Consider the following 21,534-nt stretch of genomic DNA (forward strand, 5'->3'; position numbering starts at 1 on the left):
CCCATCCACAGCGCCTTCTGTAGGCATGGATGTCATAGTGCTGCGCCCCTGCAGGTGGTTGTAGAAACTACAACAGGGAGGGACAAGGTTGCATATGAAAAAAGATGCATTAATTTTGCACGCTGCCTTAGGAATTCCACTTATGTCTGATCTAGAGAATTAGACCCATGTGTGCTTCAAGATGCATGAAAAGGTATGTTATCATAGCTTTGTTTGCAGTGGCAAAAATCGAGAAACCATCTGCATGTCCAACAATAGAGGAGTGGGAATTCAGTGGTGGTGCATCTCTGCCAGGGAGCGCGCCCTAGTCATGCACAAAGACATGAGCTTAATGTCATTGAACTGGTGAGAAAAGATCTTCAAAATACATCTTTTTAGCTGGAAAAAACATGGTGATGAAAATGTTAAGTGTAAGTCAATTTATGTGAAGATCAGACAACAGTAGGTTATTTTTTTTTTAAGATTTTATTTATTTATTTGACGGAGAGAGACACAGCGAGAGAGGGAACACAAGCAGGGGGAGTGGGAGAGGGAGAAGCAGGCTTCCCGCGGAGCAGGGAGCCCGATGCGGGGCTCGATCCCAGGACCCTGGGATCATGACCTGAGCTGAAGGCAGACGCTTAACGACTGAGCCACCCAGACGCCCTGACAACAGTAGTTTTGTATATGTGCATCCACATGTTTATAAAATGCACAGAACATTCCAGAAGGACAGGCAGTAGTTATCATGGATGGTGGGTTGAGACTTCTACTCTGGGTTCCCTATCATAATCATACCTAACCCTTTTGCAGCTCTTACCTGTGTTCCAAGCATTAAACGTTTTATGCATGTAAACTAATTTAATCCTCACAACTACCCTGTGATATAATAGCGCTCCTAACCCGTCTTATACCTGTGAAACTGGGGCACGGACTGGTAACTTGCCCAAGGTTGCCATTGGCAGGTGGTAGAGCTGGGGTGGGAATCTCGGTAGCCTGGCTCCAGAGCTGTAGCTCCCGGCCACTCTTTTGCTTCTCTCACGAAATCCCATGCATGCCTGAGGGGATGTCTCCCATGAGTGTGGAGAAGCATGGGGCGCTGACCTAAGGCTGCCTGAGCCCTAGTCTAGGGCACTGATCTTTCTGCGGCCTCATTTGAACAGATTTCCTGGGGGCTGCCTGGCATTTAGAAAGCTCAGTAAGTATCTTGTTGGAAGAGGTTATAAAGAAAACAGAACATGCACTGTGCCTCAAGGAACATATCTTGTAGTTCTAGAGACAGGAGGTATGAAGCTGATGCAGAGACTCTAGTATACATGGCAATGAAAATATAGAAGCGTGCTGGGTGCTCTTGGAGGTGGAAGGTCATTCACAATCTAGGAAGGCTTCCTGGAGGTGGTGGGAATGGGCTGAATGTCCAAGGCAGGGCAGATGTGAGGAAGCGTGGATTAAAAGAAGGAAGGATGTTTCTGGAGATGAGGAAAGTCGTAAGAGAGAGGCTAGAGTTGCCTCTGTATTTGTGTCCATGTAGATTAGAGCTTTAGGGAATTCTGGGGCTTGGGTTTGGGAGAAGGAGCTGGTAGACTCAGGAAGGAAATTCACATTTAGTACCTACTATGTGCCAGATGCTATATATTATGTATAGGCAGTCTACGTTTTTTGTTTTTTTTTTTTTAGTTTTATTTGTTTAAGTAACCTCTACACCCAACGTGGGGCTCGAACTCACAACCCTGAGATCAAGAGTTGCACACTTCTCTGACTGAGCCAGTCGGGCACCTCTGTGTTATCTTGATAATGTTTACAACAGTTGCATCTTAAATGCAGAAGCAGGCACAGAGAGGTTAGGTAATTTGCTGTGTGACACAGCAAGTCAACAGCAGAGTCAGGATTGGTACCCAGTGAGCCCCAGTTGGGCAGGGTGGGGTCAGGAAGAGCAAGTGCGCATCCTTCTTTCCTCTCTTCCTGATCACTAACCTGAACCCTGCTCTTAGACGGGCTACCCTTCCTGAGGCTGAGCATCTCTGTTCTGGAGAAGAGAAAACCTCGCCCCTAAAGGTCTGTGTCCTGAAATAGGCTGGATGAGTCACCATGATGTGCCCTTCCTTGAGACTTAGCAATGTGTCCTTTGTGCCCCTGAGGACAGTAGTCTCATCATCCTGTGACCTTGTGGTTCACTTCACACTTGTGCTTTGGTGCGTGTTCTTGAACATAGGAGCATCTGTGCATCTGCCGTGTGAACACACAACACCCCGTCCCCTTTATGCTGTGGCTGTCTTCCGTGGCTTTCTCTGTCCTCTGCTGAGCAGAGAATCCTGTCACTTGGGCTGTGAATCCAGTCGGCTCTGAAGAGCTGAGTGACGCAAATTTGCCTCCTGAGAGCATTAATCCAAGTAGCAAGTTATTAAGTGTGAAGACATACACATATAATTTACATTTCCATAACCATAACACGCTGCCTCAACAGTCATCTGCGGCTGGATGGTGTCTGAGCCATGCCGTCTGCTGGGTCAGATCGAGATTTCAAGGATCTGACTCCGTGGAATGCACGCGAGCCCTAGGTCAGGTTTTACCAGCAAACCCCATGGTAACAAGCGTGGGAGTAGTGCTCTGATGACCGCTCCGTCTATAGTGGACTCTCCCTGGGTCTCACATTGTGCCCTTTTTAAGCCACAGCTCACTGAATTCTCCGGTGATAGGCACTGTGCCATATAGGGCCCCTCTACCCAGAGAGAGAGTGGAATTATGATCTTTGTTTTACAGGAGAGAAAGGGATGAACAGAGAGGGTCAGTAACCTGTGTGAGGTGGCACAGCTAATAAACAGTTGGTTCAGGAGAAAAGGAGACTGGCTGTGCGGGCTGCCATGCAGGAGATAGGCATGGGTGACAGTCACCAGCTTGCACAAGCAGAGCATCCACGTTGCTTTAAGGTGGGTGTTGGATGTGGTTTTCCACCCACAGGCGGCTGCCTGCAAGGAGCAGAGCTGCACAGCCACAGTCCCACTGGAGGAATGTCTGTCTCTCCGGCCCTCGGGTCCCTGCTGTCAATGATAAAGCTGAGTTGCCATGTGCATCCTGCCACACCTCGGATGCTCCGTCTGTCCTTCTGGCTGTTGGTCCCTTCCGGCTGACGGGGAGCCTCGGAGCCCCGAGGCTCAGGATCTGGTTCAAGGACCTGGTAGCAGCCTCAGCCCGCGCAATCTTGAGGACTCACTCCCTGAGAGCTGCCTGGACTCTGTCCCTGTGTATCTCAAAGCCCCCGATCTCTTTGCTGCCATGACTCATGACTGTCATGGGTAAATACAGCCTTTCCTTCTGGATGGAGCCACTAACCAGAAGATATTGAAGTTTCCTATTGGGGCAGGACCTCAGCTGTTAGTGAGTTCAAGCTGCTCATTGCCGGTTGGCAAAACCGAGGTCCAGCGAGAGGAGGACATAGCCCTGGGCCACCCAGTGAGCCAGTGGCGCAACGGAGACATGCCTGGGCCTCTGTTTCACAGCTGGAGTTCCTTCTAGGTTCCTCTGCTGCCTAAGCTGCGTGCTATATGGAGGCTTGCTCCCACCAGAGAAGCTGGTGGTTCTTCTGAGAAACGAATGGCCGGGTGCACCCGAGGCGCAGCCGGCGCCCGAGCCTGGGGATGGCCGTGTGTGTGCCGAGCTGGGGGCACTGGCCAGCTCTCTCTAGGAATTCACTTCTCCGTTCAGAGCCACTCTTTCCAACAAGCAAGCGGCTGTCTGGGAAACTGGAGACAAAAAGGCAGGAAGAAGACAGAAACCAGCTTCTTAGACCATCCCCCGCCTCCTTGCCTTCCGTGCATGACACATACACGTTTTAGTTGAAAAGGGCAGTGGGCGTTCGAGTGGCGTCTCCCAGCCCCTGCACCCAGGCCTATCCTGAGAGCCTGCTCTGGGGTGGCAAGTGCTGTCTCAGGAATCTTGGGTTTGTTCTTGGGCTTGTTCAGTTTTGGATGGTGATGTTCTTGCTCTCCAAGACCCCACTGGAAGCCCCCAGTTACCAAAAATGCCAGTATCAGAGGTTCTGGAAGGGTCTCTGCTTGAGTGGCCGTCAGATTTTCTGGCCCCTTGGTCTTGTGATGGGGAAACCGAGGTGCATGGGGGCGGGGGGGCTGCCCAGGGCTGGCCTCCTGTGTGTGCTCGGCTGTCCTTTTTGTACTCGTTCCCTCTCTGTCCCTTCCCACGTCGGGCTCCCAGGGTCCCCTTCTGTAAGATACCGGAGGCAGGCAGTGCGAGGGAGACTCGGTGCGCTCCCAGGCCCTCCCCGGTGCCTGCTCTCCGTGGTCTTCTCATTAAAGGCACTAACCTCCTCTCCGTTCTCAAGGTTGCTGCCTGCCTATTTATAGAACTGACCAAGAGAGTTCCACTCTGGCCAGCCTACAGAATACAAAGCGTGCTCTCCGCCACCTGCTTCCTTGTATAGCTCCTTGGACGAGGCTTTTCTGCACCTGGTTTCCCTTCTCAGTGCAGACACTCCGGGAAGAGTGGCGAGTGGGCTCGGCCCCGCTGAGCTCCTCCTGTGTGCACAGGCTCTGGACCTCCTGCGCATGGTCTCCTGGAATCCCCACCGCGCTGAGAAGTGGGTATTGTCCTTTCACGGTGCTGCTTTCAGGCAGGAAGTGCCGGCCCTGGGACTCACGACTCATAAGGGACAGAAGTATGGCTCAAATGCAGTTCTGCCTCCGTCCACCGTTTCTGTTCTTTCCACTTGCATTCCTCTTTTCCTGATTCTGGCGTCGCCAGACTTTTCCGGGGACCTGCCAGGGGAAGCAGCATCTCTCACAGGCTGCAGGTGCCACTTGTTCTCTCTGGGCCCGGCACACAGTAGGTCCTCAAGTCAACCCTTGTCAGGTGAATGGCGGGGCTCAGTCCTCAGGGTCTGTCGAGGGAGGGAGTGGGGAAGAAGCCAGCCAGTGGGACTGGCCTCCAGCCAGCAGTGCCCTCCCGGGGGAGGGAGCCATGGGCGGGGAGGAAGGGTCAGGAAGGCACGGGGGCCTCACAGGTTTCTGCTGAGGTTGCTGCCGCCCTGTGACCCCCCCTTCCCTGTTTGCTCCCCCAGAGCCCTCCTTGCTCACTAGCCTCTCCACCCTGCCCCTCAAACTTTGCACAGGTTTTATCTTCCCAGCTGTCCTATCAGGGGGAGTCCCGGGTACTTGCTAAAAGAGCACCAAATCTCTCCCTGCTCATCTTCTCAGAAATCTTTTGTAAAAGCAGCCTTTTGGAGAGCTGCCAGATTCTCATTACCCCTCCACCAGGGACTGGCATTTAGCTGTGGAATTGAGGGGCCCCGGCACCTCCAGGCTTACCCTTCCTCCTCTGGAAGAAGCTCAGACATGCAGCCGGGGCTCCCCACTGTGGGGGAAGGCTCCTCCCTTGGTCCCTTTGGTCTGTCCAGAGTCCTGGGGAGTCAGGAGAAGGCAGTCCGGGGCACATCCAGGCAAGCTCGGGGGAGGCAGAGAGCTAGGTACTCCCTTCCCCCTTTTTGAGGCATATTCTTGTTTTCTGAGATCACAAGCAATGTATCCTCATTCTGGAACGTTTGGAAAATATTGAGACAGAGGAAGAACAAAATAATAATCACCCATAATCCTGCACTGTTGGCGTGTTGGCACATCGCTCCTCAGTTTTGTTTTTTTTTTCCTGTGTGATTTTTATCTTAACGTTATCACTGAGATCATACTGTAAGATTCGACGGGTGTCCTTTGACCCCACTGCACGGTAGAGCGTATCACGGATCCACGGTGTTAGGTACTCTTCATAATCATTTATAAATGTGATTTTAGTGGCAGCATGGCCTTCATGTGAGCAGGCTCTGGCCCCCCAGTTGCAGGGTTTGCCATTAATCCTCACGCTAAGTGACTGTCCCTCAATAAACAGGGTCATTCAGCTCCAGGTGCCCCGTAGGAAAGCAGTATGGCCAACCTCAGCATCCACCCCAGGGCAGAGAGTTTGGGCTCCTCTCTCCTCGCGGTGCTTCCATCCCCAGATTGGAAAACGTAGAATGAAGGTGATGTCTACACTCAAAATTAGTTGCTATGGAAAAGGAACCCCTGCCTTCTAATGTAAGCAGATGATTTCCCTCTATTTCTTCATCTGAATAATGGACCTTTCTCCCGACACGATGGGATTCCATGAGGATTTCAGGAGGAGACAAAGCATGCCAGGTACAGGGCAGAGTGACACAGACAGGCTCTTTATAAATGTCCGGCTATCATTATCAGTCATTTCATCTCTTGACTGTCTTATCGGGGTCACTAAGACCACCCCTGGGTTCTGCGAGGGCTCACAGGTTCCGCGTATAGTTGTACTTGTGGTTCAGATTGATGACAGCAAGGGGGCGCCTGGGTGGCTCAGTCGGTTGAGTATCTGCCTTCGGCTCAGGTCATGATCCCAGGGTCCTGGGGTCGAGTCCCGCATCGGGCTCCCTGCTTGGCGGGGAGCCTGCTTCTCCCTCTCCCTCTGCCCCCTGTCCCTCGTGCTGTCATGCGTGCTCTCTCTTTCTCTCAAATAAATAGAATCTTTTTTTTTTAAAGATTTATGACAGTAAAAGGATACCCAGCAAAATGAGCACAAGGAATAGGTGCAAGGGACAAAGTCTGTAGGAAACCAGGTGCAAGCCTCTGAGTCTCCCTTTGCTGCAGGATGAGCCCAGGATGAGCTGGAAAATGTCCACCAGGGATGTTCCTTAGAGAATCAGTGCCAGGGCTTTTATTGGGGGATGGTCACATAGGTCCCCTCTGCCTGGACCCACATTCCAGACCCCCACATAGTTTGCACAAGGAACCTAGGCACGGTGAGCCACCCTTCCCAATTAGGGAACGGGAGGAACACTCAGAATCCAGGTTCCCAGGTGCCAGCCAAGCAGGCCTTCCTGAGGATGCAGTCTTAGGCCTGCTGTGTTGACTCTTCTCTGCACAGCTGTGCTGAGAGATCGGATTTCTTACGTTTGAACCACTTCAAGATAGGGGTGGGACGGATGTCCTCATTTCCATAGGACAAAAATTCAGGGCTAGAGAAAAAACGGGGGGTGATTCAGGGACTGGCCTTCTGCTCCCTGTGTGGAAAGTAAGTTCTGGGTACTGGGAGGGTTGTCCCTCACTGCCCCCTTCCTGCTAACCCCTGTATCCCTCTCTCTCTCTCTCTCTCTCTCTCTCTCTCTCTCTCTAGGCTCTGAAGGGCTCGAAGAAGCTGGTGCTGTCTGTGTACTCAGCAGGGCGCATCCCTGGGGGCTACGTCACCAACCACATCTATACCTGGGTGGACCCACAGGGCCGCAGCATCTCCCCGCCCTCAGGCCTGCCCCAGACCCACGGCAGCACCCTGAGGCAGCGCGAGGGGGACTCGAGGAGCACCCTGCATCTCCTGCAAGGCGGGGATGAGAAAAAGGTGAGCTGCCTGGCCTTGGCCTCAGCTGGCCAGCTAGGGGCGGAGGGCTGGTGGGGGAGGCTGGTCCCCCGAGACCCCGTTCTCCCTGCCACACCCAGAACAGGGACGCTTCTTAGAGGCTGGACAAAGGGACTTGGTTCTTTCGGGGCTCTGGTCTCTCAAGGCCCTACCGAAGTGTTTCATCTTGTCTTCTTTTCTTTTTGACCCGTGCAATGTATATTCTGATTCAGGCTAAGATCCTGCAACCGAAGAGTCCAAAGACTGTGACTTAAATCAGATCATTTATTTCTCCCTGACACAGAACGGAGGGGACAGTGGGGGCTGGAGCGGCAGCTCTGCTCCCCATCTTACTCTGGGACCCACCCTTGCCCCCATCATCATCCCCTGGGCTCTTGCCCCTTCTGATGCTTAAAGCTGCGCTATGCCAGGTCCCCCATTCTAGCCCCAGGAGTGGAAGAGGGAGGAGAGACAGCTAAGGGCCCCCCTTCAAATTCAACATGATTCAACTTCTCAGTGGTCAGGACCCAGGCACACGGCCGTGCACAGCTGCCCGGACTCTGGGCTCTACAGGGAACCCCCTGCAGCTGTGTGTCTCGGGCTGTCAAGAACAGGAACTGGTGCTGGTCACGTTGTACCAAGTGAGAATTCACGGGGTGGGGGGTGGGGTGGGCAGTTCCAGAACTGAAGCGGAGGAAGGAGCTCAGGGCGTGCCTCCCAGGGCAAAGGGATTCCCACCGTGTCAACTCTTTGCCTCTTTCCGGAGGCAGGCTTGTGGGCCAGGAGCACCATGGGGTGTGGTCACCTGAAGACGGAGGGGGGCGCATCGAAGCCCTCCTCCCCTCATATCGTGACTGTTTCAGTAAAAAACCGAAACAAACAAACAAAAACAACCCACCAGGAGATGATTCCCCCGAGTTTCTGAGCGTTGCCGTGGGTCCTGTTTGTATCGCAGCCCCTGGTTGCTCCGGAGACCAGGAATGTAAGTCCTGCATGCGGCTTTCCCGGTGTTTTAGGACCTGGACGCCCACAGCCCGGAGGCCACGTGGCTTGGGGTTCCAGGCCAAGGCCTGCCCTCTGGACACTCTTGCTCAGCTCTCCTTTCCCGTCCGTAAGGCCACCCGTCCGTTTGGCGTGCTTTGCATTCTTTGTGCAGGTGGCGGGCGAGAAGCGGCGGGGAAGCCAGGCGGTAGGCCCCTCCGCCCGCGCCGCCGGGGCTGCTTCGTAGTGCCGCGCTGGGTGGGGCAGAGGTGGGCTCGGACCTCCTCCCCGCCAGGCGATCCCTGTTGCTCCGCAGTGGTCTTGAGCCCGCAAGGCTGCCTGAGGTGTGGAGCCATTTTCAAGGCCAGCCTTCCAGAACTGGGCAGGGAACTGGCTTTATCTTTCCCTTGAGCCCCTTTCCTGCGTAGGGCATGGTGCTGATGGGTGTTGCGCGCTGTGCTTACAGCATCTTAGTGAATCCTCATGGCCACCCAGCTGAGTAGCTGTCCTCCTCCACATTTCTCAGAGGGCAGGAATCCGAGAGAGACTCAGAGGACTGTGGCAGGTAGGACCCATTCCATGGCTCACCCTGGTCACCCCGTACTTAGTACTTAGTGAGCCCCTGCAGCGCGCTTGACGCTGTGGTAGGAATAGAGAAATGGACCGGAGAATGAGGTCCTGCTGTGGAGAAGCTTCTAGTGAGTTTGGAGGTCATGGGAGGCATGAGACCATAATCCAGAAAGGGCATGAGTGAGCAAGATCATTAAGGTGGTGAAGAGTGATGAAAGGAAGTAAAATCCAGAGAGGGAGGGGTGGAGAGTGAGGGAGAGGGAGGCACTGCTTCGGATGAGGTGGCCAGGGAGGGCCTCTCTGAGGAGATGACTTCTGAGCTGAGACCTGGGGAGGAAGAAGGAGCTGCCATACACTCTGAAAATCCCAGGCAGCAAGGACAACATGTGCAAAGGCCCTGAGGTGGGAACCAGCTCGTCCTCAAGGCTTAGCAAGAAGGGCCCTGTCACTGGAATTGAGTGGGTGGGAGGGCTGGGAGGAGATAAGGTGCCCTCTAGAAGTCTCAGAATAACTTATGTAGGAATGTGGAAGGCAGAGACTTAGGGAATCGTGCTCCAGGGAGGACCAGAGACCTCAGGAGGCAGGAAATACCTTGGACCACACCAGAGTGGCCTTCACAGATCTCGCAGCTCCAGACAAGCTCCTGCCTCCCTTCTGTTCCTCTTCTTGCTGGATGCAGCCTGGAAACCCCCATTTCCTGTTGTGAGGGGTGTGGGGAAGTCTCTCCGGGGCCTGCACTTCTGTTCCCTGGGCCCGGAGCTTGGCGGGCTCTCTCTTCTCTCTGGTGTCCTGGAATTGTCTAATATTCCAGATCCCCGTGAGCAGACTCCCAGACTTCCTGTGCCAAACTTCAACACTCCTAGCCCAACCCCAGTGGACGCACACCTTCTAGGGACAGAGTGCCCAGGGCAATAGTGGATGTAAAAATCCCACATGTTGCAAAGCAACTTGGGAAAAGCACCTGCCGCTGTCCACTGAAGCTGGTTCTAGCGTTGTGGCCGTTCCTAGTAAGGCTGTTCTCCACACTGAAGTGTGAGAGCCGTCCCGTGAGGCTGAAGGAAGGAACAGAAGGGAAGAACAGATGTAACTCTCTGGGAATCAGACCCATCTGCTCTCAGGTTACAGTCACATCCTGGGAGGCGAAGAGGGGCAGGGTGCAGCAGGGCTCATCACTCGGGTTGCCAGTCCAGAATATCCCCCAGCCTCCACGGCTGCAATAAACAGGAACACACTTGTTGTGGGGGGTTACACGGGATAGCGTCAGTATGACAGGGTGGCTAAGACACCGGAGCCAGGCTGCCTGCATTCAAATCCCGGCTTCGCCGCTTGCCAGCTGTGTGACGTTGGACGAGTTGCCCAATTGCTCTGAGCCTCGGTCTCCTCTGCAAGATGGACACAATGGTAGGGGCTGCTCTCCCCAGCACTGTGTACGCGTCACGGCAGTACGGATGTTGGTTCTGTGCCCTGGTAAACTCACAGTGCCTGGATCAGTGCCTGGCACAGTATAGGCGCTCAGTATTTATTACATGAATGACTGAATTAAAACGAAAACACCTTGCCAACAGCCCGGGGCATGGTAGCAGCTCGTTAAATGCTTGCTGGGTGTGAATCTGAGCCCTGTGTGATCAGACCCTCACACACTGTTCTTTGCAAAGTCACAGAGGAGGATGTGGCCATCTGTTTCCCCAGTTGGCATTGTTGTGGGGGCATGAACACCTGCCACCGTGTGCCCTTGGGGACTGCTGCCCAACCCGTCACTGTCCAAGGAGGAAAGGCACGTTCTCTGTCTCTGTCATCTCTCCTTTACCCACAAGGGAGGTGACACTCATCCGAGCTCAGCAGGTGTCAGGCTTTCCTCTTTGGGGTTCTTTCCTGGTTAGCTGGGGCCGATGGGGTGGAGCCCACCGGGGCCCTCCCTGCTGGGAAACCTTGAACAATGGCTTAGGGGCAGGGTGGTAGAATCCCAGTGCTCTGGGGTTTCTTTTAAATTGTGGCAGAACACGCATAACATATATTATATCTTCTTCACCATTCTAAATGGTACCAAGTTCAGTGGCATGAGGTGCGTGCGCACTGCTGTGTGACCCCATCTCTAGGATGCTTTTACTCTAACCAAACTCAAACCTGTTAGAGGACAGTCGCTCTGCCTCTCTCTTCAGCCCCTGCCAGCCACCAGTCTACAGTGTGTCTCTGAATTGGACCACTCCGGGCATCTCGCATGAGACGGTATTTTGTCTTTTTCTGACTCCTTTATTTCACTTTGCCTTCATGACCCCCGAGTTCGTCCCGGATGTAGCACGTGATGAGATTCCCTTCCCTTTTAAGGCCGATAACATTCCCCTGTACGGAGGGACCGGATTTTGTTCAGCTGGGTGGTATCCTCCTTTTGGCTCTTGGGGATAATGCTGCTATTTGTGGGTGTGCAAGTATTTCTCGGAGACCCTGCTTTCCGTCCTTCCAGGGAAATACCCAGAAAGGACGTGGCTGGAGCATGTGGTAATTGTATTTTTAATGCTTTGAGGAAGCTCCAGACTGTTTTTCCACAGTGGCTGCCCAATTTACATTCCCCCCGTACAGGGCACGAGGGTTCCACTTTCTCCGCAGCCTTGGCAACACTTGGTATTTTCTGGGGTTTGTTTGTTGCGATAGCAGCCATGCTAATGGGTGTGAGCTGGTATGAGTTCTTCCCCAGTCTTCACGTCGGACCTTAGTGCCACAGCAGAGCAATGACAGCACCCAGCTGGGAGGGGTGGAGTTTAGGAGCAAGGCCAGATCTGTCTCTTTCTAAGCCCTCTGTGCTGACATCACCCTTGGCAGCCTCCCCAGCGTGAGGAGCCCAGAGGAGGCAAGCCGAGGTGCCCCAAGGTCCCATGTGATGTATGCTCTGTAAAAGGGACAGGGAGGGTGCTATGGTGTGCAGAGGAGGGAGATCCTGCCAGCTAGAGATTTGGGAAGGCTTCCTGGAGGAAGTAGCCCTTGGAGTTTGGCTACATGGCAGTGGCAGGAACAGTGGTCCAGGCAGAGGGAAAGGTGTGGCAGTGGGGGAGGGAGGTTAGGAAGAACCAGGTGGGTCTGGGGACCCCCCCCCCCGTGCTGGTGTCATGTGAGAGTTACAGTTGGGGCACAGAGTGCAGGGCTGGGGTGGTGGGCTAGGAGTGTGTGTGCCTCACAGACATTTTCCTGTAGGTGGCAGGGACTCACTGAGTGTTCTCCTGGCCAGCAGGGGAACAAGGGTGACATCCATTCCAGGTCTGCAAAGACCTTTACGAAAGTGGGAGGAAAAAGGGGTGCTATAAGCTCACCTTCAAGGGAAGTGGGACTGGTTGCAGTAAAGATAAAACCAAAAGAGCCCCTGGAGCCAATCATGATGTTTCTGGTTCTAGAAGATGAATCTCAAAGGTGGGAAATAGGCCTTGGGGAAGTTTCCAGGGCTCTGACGGCCTTCTCTCTGTGGGCTGTTGAGAGTAAGATTGTTCTTGAGCTGGGGGGCAGGGGGCAAGCTCATTATTTCACATGGCTTGAAGCAGAGGGTGGTTTGAACGCACTTACAGGGCTGGGATGTGGTGGGAGAGAAGGAAGAGCGAGGTGGGTCGCAGGCCATCTTCAGGGTGGAGGGAATGAGCGTAGTGTTTCTAGGTCAGTGCCTCCCTACCGACCTGCCATTGATTCTGAGCTTTGGGGCACAAGCAGCTGTTCTTGGGTTCTTAGTTCGAAGGGGCAGTCGCTCTGGGAAGGCACGTGCGGAACACCCTACGGAAACGGAGAAGGGCTTTCAGAAGAGACTCTTTCTCCCACTTCTGTTGTTTCCACAGGCCACACATACGTTGCCATCCTCTTCTTGAAGAGGGGTTATGAATTGGGTGATGCATGCCAGCAACCAGCACAGGAGAACCCCAGACTCCCAGCGGCTTCCCATTTTCAAATTTCAATGAGATTGCATAGAATCATTTGACTCTGAAGCCAAATCTGAGAGCAGTTGCAGATGGTAGCAATATTCCCATTTTCCAGATGAGAAAATGGAGGTACAGAAAGGCTGAATGAATTGCTCCAGGCCACACAGCCTATGAGTGGTGGGGCCAAGTTGTCCCCAGATCCTAAGTTCTGCCCTCCTTACCTTCTGGTGCCTGAGGGGTAAGAGCCTCCCCCGCTCTCCCCCTGCCTCCTCCAGTGTCCTCTGGCTCTGGCTTTTCAGGCCTGGCCTGCACACAGCCTCAGGAGAGGCCCTCTCTGGCTGGACTCACAGCAGGGCCTGGCTGCTCACTGCACCAGGAGTCTTGGTCAGCACCTGGGATTCGCTTAGGAGAACGATGGGTCAGGAGCAGCCAACTATAAGGCCCAAGGGTCACCCACCTGGGACATTTTTCCCTGAGCAAATGGGCAAGTCCAAGGCTACCATGGTGTCTCTGTCCCTTGGCCCCCACTCTAGGCTGAGTGATCAGACCCCACTCTGGCAGTGGCAACTGCCCCAGACTCAGTTCATCAGCCACAGAGACAAGATGCTACCTGCCCCTTGGCTCAGGCTGAGGCCCAACCTCGTACAGAGGGAGCAGGGACTTTGGGCCTGGGTTTGGAGCCTGGTTCCTGAACTTCTTGACCGTGTGACCTTAGACAAGTCACTTGCCCTTGGGTTAGTCACTTAAGCTTCCCTCTCCACGATATGGGGATAGTCACAGTGGCCATGTGGGACTGTTTCAGGGGTTGACAGCCACGTGCAGAAGTGTAGAGCAAGTGCCTGGGGTTTGGTCATTAAGTGCAGTAACCACCATCATGTATCAAATGCCAACCAGGTGCTAGGTACCTTTCATATCTTTTTACCCTGAAATGTTTATTGAGTACCTACAGTGGGCCAAAAACTGTTTTGAGTATTGGGAATACAGCAGGGAATAGCCAAGGATGACTACCTTCAAAGGCTTATGTTCGTGTGTGTGTGTGTGTGTGTGTGTGTGTGTGTTTAAATAAGTGATGTATAGTATATAGTAAATGGGATAAACAAGAAAAGAAGTAAAGGGCATGGGGGCAGTATATGAGTGGGGTAATTCTAGGGAGGGGCCCTGAGAAGGTGACATAAGATCTGAGATCCATGAAGGAGTCATCATGCATATATCCACCCTGCCCGGGGCTGGATCTCCAGGCTATAGGATGCCTTGAGGAGTGTGGGGCTAGGTGGCCCCAGGTGTGGTTTGTTGGTGAGTCTGTCCTTCCTCTTGTTGGCTTTTGTCTTTGGCTTATTGCTTCACAGTTGCAGAATGGTAGCCACTGCTCCTGCCATCACAGCTGTGTCCAAAGCAGAGTGGAAGCTGGGCGGGCAGGCAGAAGGCCCTTCTCATCCTGGGCCTATGTGTCTTTCTTCTCTGAGGGGAGAGTTGCTCCCAGCATCCGCCAGCAGACATCCTCCATCATGTCTGTTGGCCAGAACAGGCCCAGACTACCCACGTTCCTGGTAGAGGGGAACAGGCTTGGCCCAGACTGACTTCATCTTTGGGGGCTGCTCTGTTGCTTCCTGGACAGGGGCAGGGTTCTAGGGCAAGGCAGGAAGGGGGGTGGCGGCAGCGCCTGTCCCAGGTACATTGTTTGATTCTCAGTTTACTGACAGGGAGAACTGTGAAAATCAGAGACGAAGCGGGCCCTGCCCCCTGGCTTCCCAGGAGTAAAGGGCAGACTCAGGACTTGAACTCTCAGGGCTGTGGGAGGCAGCGTAGCGTGCTGGTTAAATGACTTAGGCTGGCCAGCTGCTGACCGTGTGGCCTTGGCCACGTCAATTCACCCCTCCCGCCTCAGTGTCCTCATGGGCAAGTGGGAAAATGGGCATGATAACAGAAACCACAGAGGAAGAGAAAGGATTAAATGCGGGTAATGCAACCAGTGCCTGGGATTCAGGAAATACTCAGTACGTTTATCGAGTAATTAGGTTAATGAGTTATTCATATTATCGGTGGGAGTGGTGTTTTTCTTGCTGTGCAGCTCAGTGTCCTTTCCTGTAGGTGAATTTTTTTCCTGCCAAACGCTGGTTGAATTCCAGCCAATGATTGAGGCAGATTACCCTGTGGTTGATAGGACTATTATTACAGCCCTGTGAAACAGGCTCCGTTTTATTCCCACGTAACGGATTTACAGGGAGGTAGCGGGGAGGTGGGGAGGTGTGTTTCCATCCTCGGCGTTCAGAGGAGGCAGACAGTCGCTGCCATCTGGCTGTCGTGGGGCTCCTCTTGGCTCTCTCCTCCCAGAATCTTCTGCGCTTAGAGCTGGAGAGCCCAGGTGGGGGAGGGGAGGGACTGAGCTGGGCTGGAGCCTTGGTGTGTGGACCCCAAGCCCTGAAGGCAGAGCATGGAGGAAGGGGTGCATTGTGCGGGCGTGGCAGGGGATCGGGTGGGAGCTGCACACTCCGTCCTCAGCTGGTCTCACTGAGCTCCCCCAGATCTGAGCCCTGCCTCCCCCACTCCCACCCTGCCACTGTCTCAAGGTGCACACCCTCTCCTGAAGGATCTCCAGGAAGCGGCCCGCTCTGCTGGCCAGTAGTCTTCCTAAAATCCGAATGAATCTGAGCAGGTCTCTCTTTCACCTAAAGCCCAGTCTTCTCTGCCTGGCTCATGCCCCCCCCCCCCCCCGCCCACTGGCTAATCTTGTCCTTTCCCTCCTTCCCTGTCTTGCTTTAGCCAAACAGAACCCTGCGGGACTCCTGGGGGCTGTGCTCTGTCTGGGTCCTGAGCTTTTGCATGCCTTCCTGCCCCCAGAATTCTTGTCTTCCCTCGCCCTTTCCCTGGCTGACCCCCTAGGTCTTCACGGCTCAGAGGTCATATTTCTGGGATACTCTGACGGAGGTCAGGCTCCCCCGAATGGACTCTGAGCCCAAGATTTCCCTGAGGAGGTTTCTAAGGGAGTGTCTGTGGTCGACAGAATGATGATCCAAGATGCCCACCACCTCTTCCCTGGAGGCTGGGAAGAGGTCCCCTTCCATGGCCAAAGACACTTTGCAGATGTGGATAAGTTAAGGCTCTTGAGATGGGGAGAGTCTCCTGTATCCTCTGGGTGGGCCCAGTGCAATCACAGGGTCCTGAGAAGGAGGCAGGAGGGTCTGAGTCAGAAAAAGGGGGTGTGCTGCCTGGAGCAGAGAGAGGTGGGAAGGTGCTACCCCACTGGCTCTGAAGATAGAGGAAGGGGTCATGAGCCAAAGAAAGCAGAGGGTCTCTGGAAGCTAGGAAAGGCAAGGAAACAGTCCCCTCCTAAGAGCCTCTAGAAGGAATGCAGTCTTGTCTACTCACTTTAGACTTCTGACCTCCAGAACTTGTAAGATAATAAATCTGTGCTGTTTGAAGCTGCTAAGTGTGTGGTCATTTATCATCACAGCAGGGCAGTGCCCTGGGTTCGACGCTGATAATGGGGCACGGGGCACACGGGACTGGGCCGGGGGCGCAGTGGCTGGGACACGAGCCCTGCTCAGGCCTCAGCTGGTCCCGCAGGAGCACTGGGGGTGCACTGGGCCCACAGGTTGTCCTGAATTGAGGCAGGGGTGGGGCTGTCGCCTGCTGTCTTCTCCCGGTCCCTGGATGGCTGCTCTGGGAGGAGGCAGCTCCTGGCAGGGACTCCGCTGTGAGCCACCACTCCCTGCCCTGGGGCCAGGAACCCCGTCACATGCTCCTGTGATCCTGCGCCCAGCATGAGGCCCAGACTTGGGGGGTTGGGTGAGTGAGTGGAGCGAACACCAGCCACAGCCCAAGTGCACGCCCCGTCCCAGCCTCTGAGGCAGCAGCATCGGGGGGGGACGCCTCGGCCTTCTTTCCAGGACACCCCTGTCTGTGCAAGCGAGCCCCGTGGCTGGCCGGCGAGGGGCACCGGGAAGATAAGAACAACAGCCAGGGTTTTCTGAGTGTCTGTGCTGTGCCGGGCACAATGCTAAATGCTCCAGTTGCGGGGACCCACTCCTCCCTAACAACAATCCAGTAAAGTCTCGTCTTTAGAAAGGAGAAAGCGGCGGCATCCGCACAGGGTAACACACCCAGCAAGTGTTGCTGCCATGATGAACCCCAGAGGTTTGGCTTCGGAGCCTACGCCTGTAACCAGCACACTGTCACCCCCTGGGGGCCCAGGCCTGTGTGTGATTGCAGACAGGGCGGGCCTCGAACCCGCGTCACCTTGAAGCTCTCCCAGCCGCGGCTCTGTACTGGGCCGAGAGGGGCAGATCACAAGGGCTGCGTTGTCAAGCCCGTCCTCAGAGCCTGCCACTTGCAGAACATCTGTCTCTCTGACACTTCTGGGTGACCGATCCCAAGTGCCCCCTGAGAGCCAACGTGGGCCTCACAGATGCTCTCCTTTCTGATGTGGTCTTCCTGCCTGAGGAGCAAACCGGGGAGCCGACTCCGGCCTAAAGGGGCTGGGGCCACCCCCAGAGCCTGCGGTCCTAGAACCAAACGCCCCAGAGGCACTCCGTCTGTTAGGCTCTCTCCTGACGTCTGCCAGCCTGCAGGAGTCAGCTGTGGCTATGTGACCTTGTCTGGTTTTGTCATGTGCAAAGTGGAACCAACAGTGGCTAATCAAGCATTCACTGTGGGCCAGAAACTAGCCTATGTTTGTCTCTTAATGTGACCCATTCCATAGAATAAGGCTATAAGGCTATTTTATAGGGCTATTTTCATCCTCCTTTTGTACGTGAGGAGGCTGAGGCACAGAGAGATTAAGTAACTTGCCCAAGGTCACACAGTGGTTCCCCCCATCCGGCAGTTTAGACCTGAATCTGTCTTCTTCATCACCTCCACCCAGGGTGGTTGAAGAATTACGTGGGATAATATATGTAAAAGGCTCAGATGATGGCACCAAGCCCTTGGTAACTCTTAGATGAGTAACTTTTTGGAAACAGAAAGCTGGTTGGGTGGCTTCTGTAACTCCATGACCTCCGTCCTCCCGTGACACTGACAGGTACCCGTGCCCCCCACTGTCCTGTGGGCAGACTGTGCTCTCTTTGGGTGTCTTCCATGTCCCTGGGGCTTAACCTGTTCAGGGATATTTTCTATCCTTTTGGGGTAGGTTTCAGCTCTTTGGGTGCAACCTCTCCTGTTCCATAATTCCTCTTTTGTACTCAAGCCACATTTAACCTGCATGTTCCTGCAGGCTCCTTCATGGATTATGGGGCCTTCCTGAATCTGCCCCCAGCCTCTCCTGCCTATCCTCCCTAGCCACCCCCCAACTACCCCCCAGCACTCCCCACCTTGGCCACAGCAACTCACCGCCACCATCCTATACTGAGCAAAGCATGCTCCCCTACGGCCAAGCAGTGATGTGTGCTGGCCTGTAAGCTGCACCCCTGCCCTGCCCCTGCCCGGTTGACCTGCTCACCCTCCAACCTCATCAGCGATGTCACCTCCTCCGGGAAGCCCCCCCAGCCACCACCCTCCCCCGCAGTCAGGACCTTGCAGCTTCTCTGCATCGTTGTGGCCGCTGAGCGCCCCCATCGTGCTCTGGTCACACTGTCCTGTGAAGGTCTGCTTCCTGGTCTCTGTGCCCTTCTGCTGAGACCCTTGGGAGCAAGACTGGGTCTGGGCTTCCTCTTGGTCCCCTCGCCCAGCACCGGCTCTGCGCTCGGCAGGTGCTCCTGTGTTTGTAGAAGAAAGGGCAGCTGGAGGCCTCACTGCTGTGGGCCACTGGGATGGGTGGCAGAGCAGGAGACTCCTGGGGGAGGCAGGGGACCCCTGGCTGATGGGAGATCTCCGGGGAGGCGGAGTGCACTTAGCCCTGATCCTAAGGAGGATGGAAGGTGAAGGAGCCTGGGGCCTGAGTAGGCTCTCCCTGGCTGAAGAGTGTGGTGAAGGGCAGCTGGGGGGGTCTGTGGCCCCCACAGCAGAGGGAACATGTAAAAACCTGAAATGTCACATCTCTCTGGGGATCTCTAGAGGTCGCCTCCTTCACTGCCTTTCTTTTTCTGCACTTATAGCTGTGGCCCCGGGAGGGAGAGGGACTTCCGCCAAGGTCACTCAGCAAGTTGGAGGCAGGGCTGGAGCAGAGGATCTGGAATATTCCAGGCCTGAACCCACGTGCCCTTTGGGGTAGGCCAAGGACTCCAGAGCCTGCTGTGCCGCCCCCCATGACGTTTACGTCACCCTCCAGGCCCTCGAATAGCGATCTCCTGTCCCTCCTGCAGGTGAACCTGGTGCTGGGGGACGGCCGGTCCCTGGGTCTCACAATCCGCGGGGGAGCCGAGTACGGCCTGGGCATCTACGTCACCGGCGTGGACCCGGACTCAGAAGCAGAAAGCAGTGGACTCAAGGTGAGCGGCTGGACTCCCACGGGCGGGGATGGGCGCCAGGGCTGCATGTGCGGGGCTGAGGGAGGGAAGGAACTGTGTGTGGAGCTCTTTGCAACTGATTTTCGGTCAGACCTGCAGCAGGGCAGTCAGCTCCCCTGCCCCCCCACCCCCGAGGACTGGTCGCAGCCGGGATCTCCCTGGCTGCGTGCCCAGAGCAAGCAGCAGGGGCCTGCCCCCACCTCCCGAGCCCATCTCCCAGCAGTCCTCGGAGCAGGGCAGCCTCCCACATGCTGCTGGGCGGCAGACCAGCTGAGTTCATCACCGCGTTTGCAAACGCCGCCGGCGGCTGCAGTGGCCCTGACCTCAGGTTCATCGCGGAGCACGGAGAAGGGCGAGTGGAGAAAGCAGGAGCTGGGTTGCGCTTGCACCCAGCGGCTCCTGGCTGCTGGTCCCTCAGGGCAGCCGGCGACGGCTGAAATAGTATTGTTAGCTCGCGCTTTGGAGAAGGCTGACCGTGGGCCAGGTACTGATGATGGACTTCACGCAGATCTCATTGAACCCTCAGACTGCCCCTCGGGCGAGGTAGCTCCGACCCACGTTTTCCAGTGGGGGAGGCGGACACGTAGAGAAGGTGACACCGACCTGCCAAGGTCACGCCACCGACGGGTTGCAGAGCAGGACTGTCTGGTCCACAGCCCGTGGCCTTAGCCGCTACACTGGCCCGTTCCCACTGCCAGAGCTTGCTTGGGGCTTTGCAGGGCAGGGACAGTGAACGAGGCAGGGACAGGACGCTGGGTCCAGGAGACAGATCACCTAAATAAATGGTGGCGTGTGTTTGGGCTAAATCCTGATGCCAGGGAAGCCAAGGCAGCAGCGATGGGAGCAGTGACCGTGAGCACAGGTGGTGTCTGAGCCCACCTTGCAGAATGAGACAGGTTGGGGGTAGAGGGGCTGGGGAGGAAAGGGGTGTCCCTGAGGGAGCCAGAAGGTTTGACCGTGGGTAACCAGATGGCTGGGGGACGGAACACGAGATGAGACCGTGTCTTCACAATCTCAGCTACTTTTCGGGCATACGATGCAGTTGAAAGAGCTCTGGGCTTGGAGTCCGGAAGATTGGGTTCAAATCCCAGCTTTGCTGTTTTTGCTTGAATAGCTGGGTGACCCTGGAGAGCCCCTCCACCTGTCCGTGCTTCCCTTCCCTTTCCCAGATAAGCATCATAAATGACACCTCTTTCTCAGGATTGTTAAAAGGAAGTGAGGAGGTACGAGCTGACGATGACGTTAATAAGGAAGATTAAATTTATTGAGTGTCTCTGTTAAGGACTGAATACATGTGTCCCCTACATTCATCTGTGGAATCCCTACCCCCCAACATGATGGTTTTAGGAGGGGGGAGCCTTTGGGAGGATCTTAGGTCATGGGGGTGGAGCCTCGCGAATGGGATTCGTGTCCTTATTAAAGGGACCCCACGGGAGCTCCCTCGCCACAAGCAATGGGCAGTCTGCAGCTGGGAAGAGGGTCCCCACCAGAACCCGACCATGCTGGCCCCTGACCCCAGACTTCCAGCCTCCAGAACTGTGAAAAATAAATGTCTGCTCGTTTTAAGCCACCCACTGTGCCGTGCTTTGCACAGCAGCCCCGACAGCCTGAGACAAGCTCCTGTTTCTCCCGTGCTTTCTGCCGTTAAATCACATACCCACAACACCCCTGTGAGAGCAGCTTCTCGGGTTAGCCCATTTTACAGGTACAGCAGCTGAGACTCAGAGCATCACGCAGCTAGTGGGACTCCCATGTGGGGATCGGGATTCTGGTTCTAGAACCGTGCTCGGCACCTGGCCAGCTGGGCTGGGGGTAGAGGCTCCAAAACGTTGGTTGGGTCTGGTTGATTCTGAAATGCCCCTGGGTCCCCAGAGCGCATGCCGTGTTCTCAGGTAATGATGACACCTCGGGGGGGACTCCCAAGAGGAAACAATCTCCCAGTAGCCCGTGCGCACGTTTTGTTAAAGAAGTTCATTATTTTGGGATAATTTTAGATTTACTGAGAAGTCACAAAGGGATTTCCCGTTTATCCTTCATCCAGCTTCCCCTAACGTCAGCATCTTATATAATAACCATGGTACGTCTGTCAAGGCCGAGAAACTGACGTTGGTACGATGCTATTCAACAAACCATACACTTTCTTCAGGTCACCAGTTTTTCCACTAATGTCTGCTTCAGCCGACCACGTTTCATTTGACCTGTGTGCAGTTTTAATTCCATTTATTTCTCACTCACCCCCAATTTCAAAAAAGATGAGTGGCAGTTTCTCAGCACTGAATAAGGATTTTTTTTTTTTTTAAATAAATGAGTGAGAAGATTAGAGAGAAGAAATACGG

At 54.8% G+C, this 21,534-nt stretch overlaps 1 protein-coding gene across 5 annotated transcripts in view; it reads left to right on the top strand.

Moving 5' to 3' along the window:
- The window catches only part of WHRN (whirlin), a 95,968-nt gene that overhangs the window by 17,083 nt on the left and 57,351 nt on the right, over positions 1-21,534 (top strand). For all 5 annotated transcript variants that reach the window (XM_025888707.2, XM_025888708.2, XM_025888709.2 and 2 more), the window contains exons 2-3: positions 7,159-7,377; positions 19,055-19,180. In XM_025888707.2, the coding sequence (XP_025744492.2) occupies positions 7,159-7,377; positions 19,055-19,180 (345 nt within the window). The remainder of the gene's footprint in view (positions 1-7,158; positions 7,378-19,054; positions 19,181-21,534) is intronic.

This window comes from Callorhinus ursinus, unplaced genomic scaffold, assembly GCF_003265705.2.
Source record: "Callorhinus ursinus isolate GAN/ISIS: 27379988/994484 unplaced genomic scaffold, GSC_fseal_2.0 scaffold24, whole genome shotgun sequence".
NCBI lineage: Eukaryota > Metazoa > Chordata > Mammalia > Carnivora > Otariidae > Callorhinus > Callorhinus ursinus.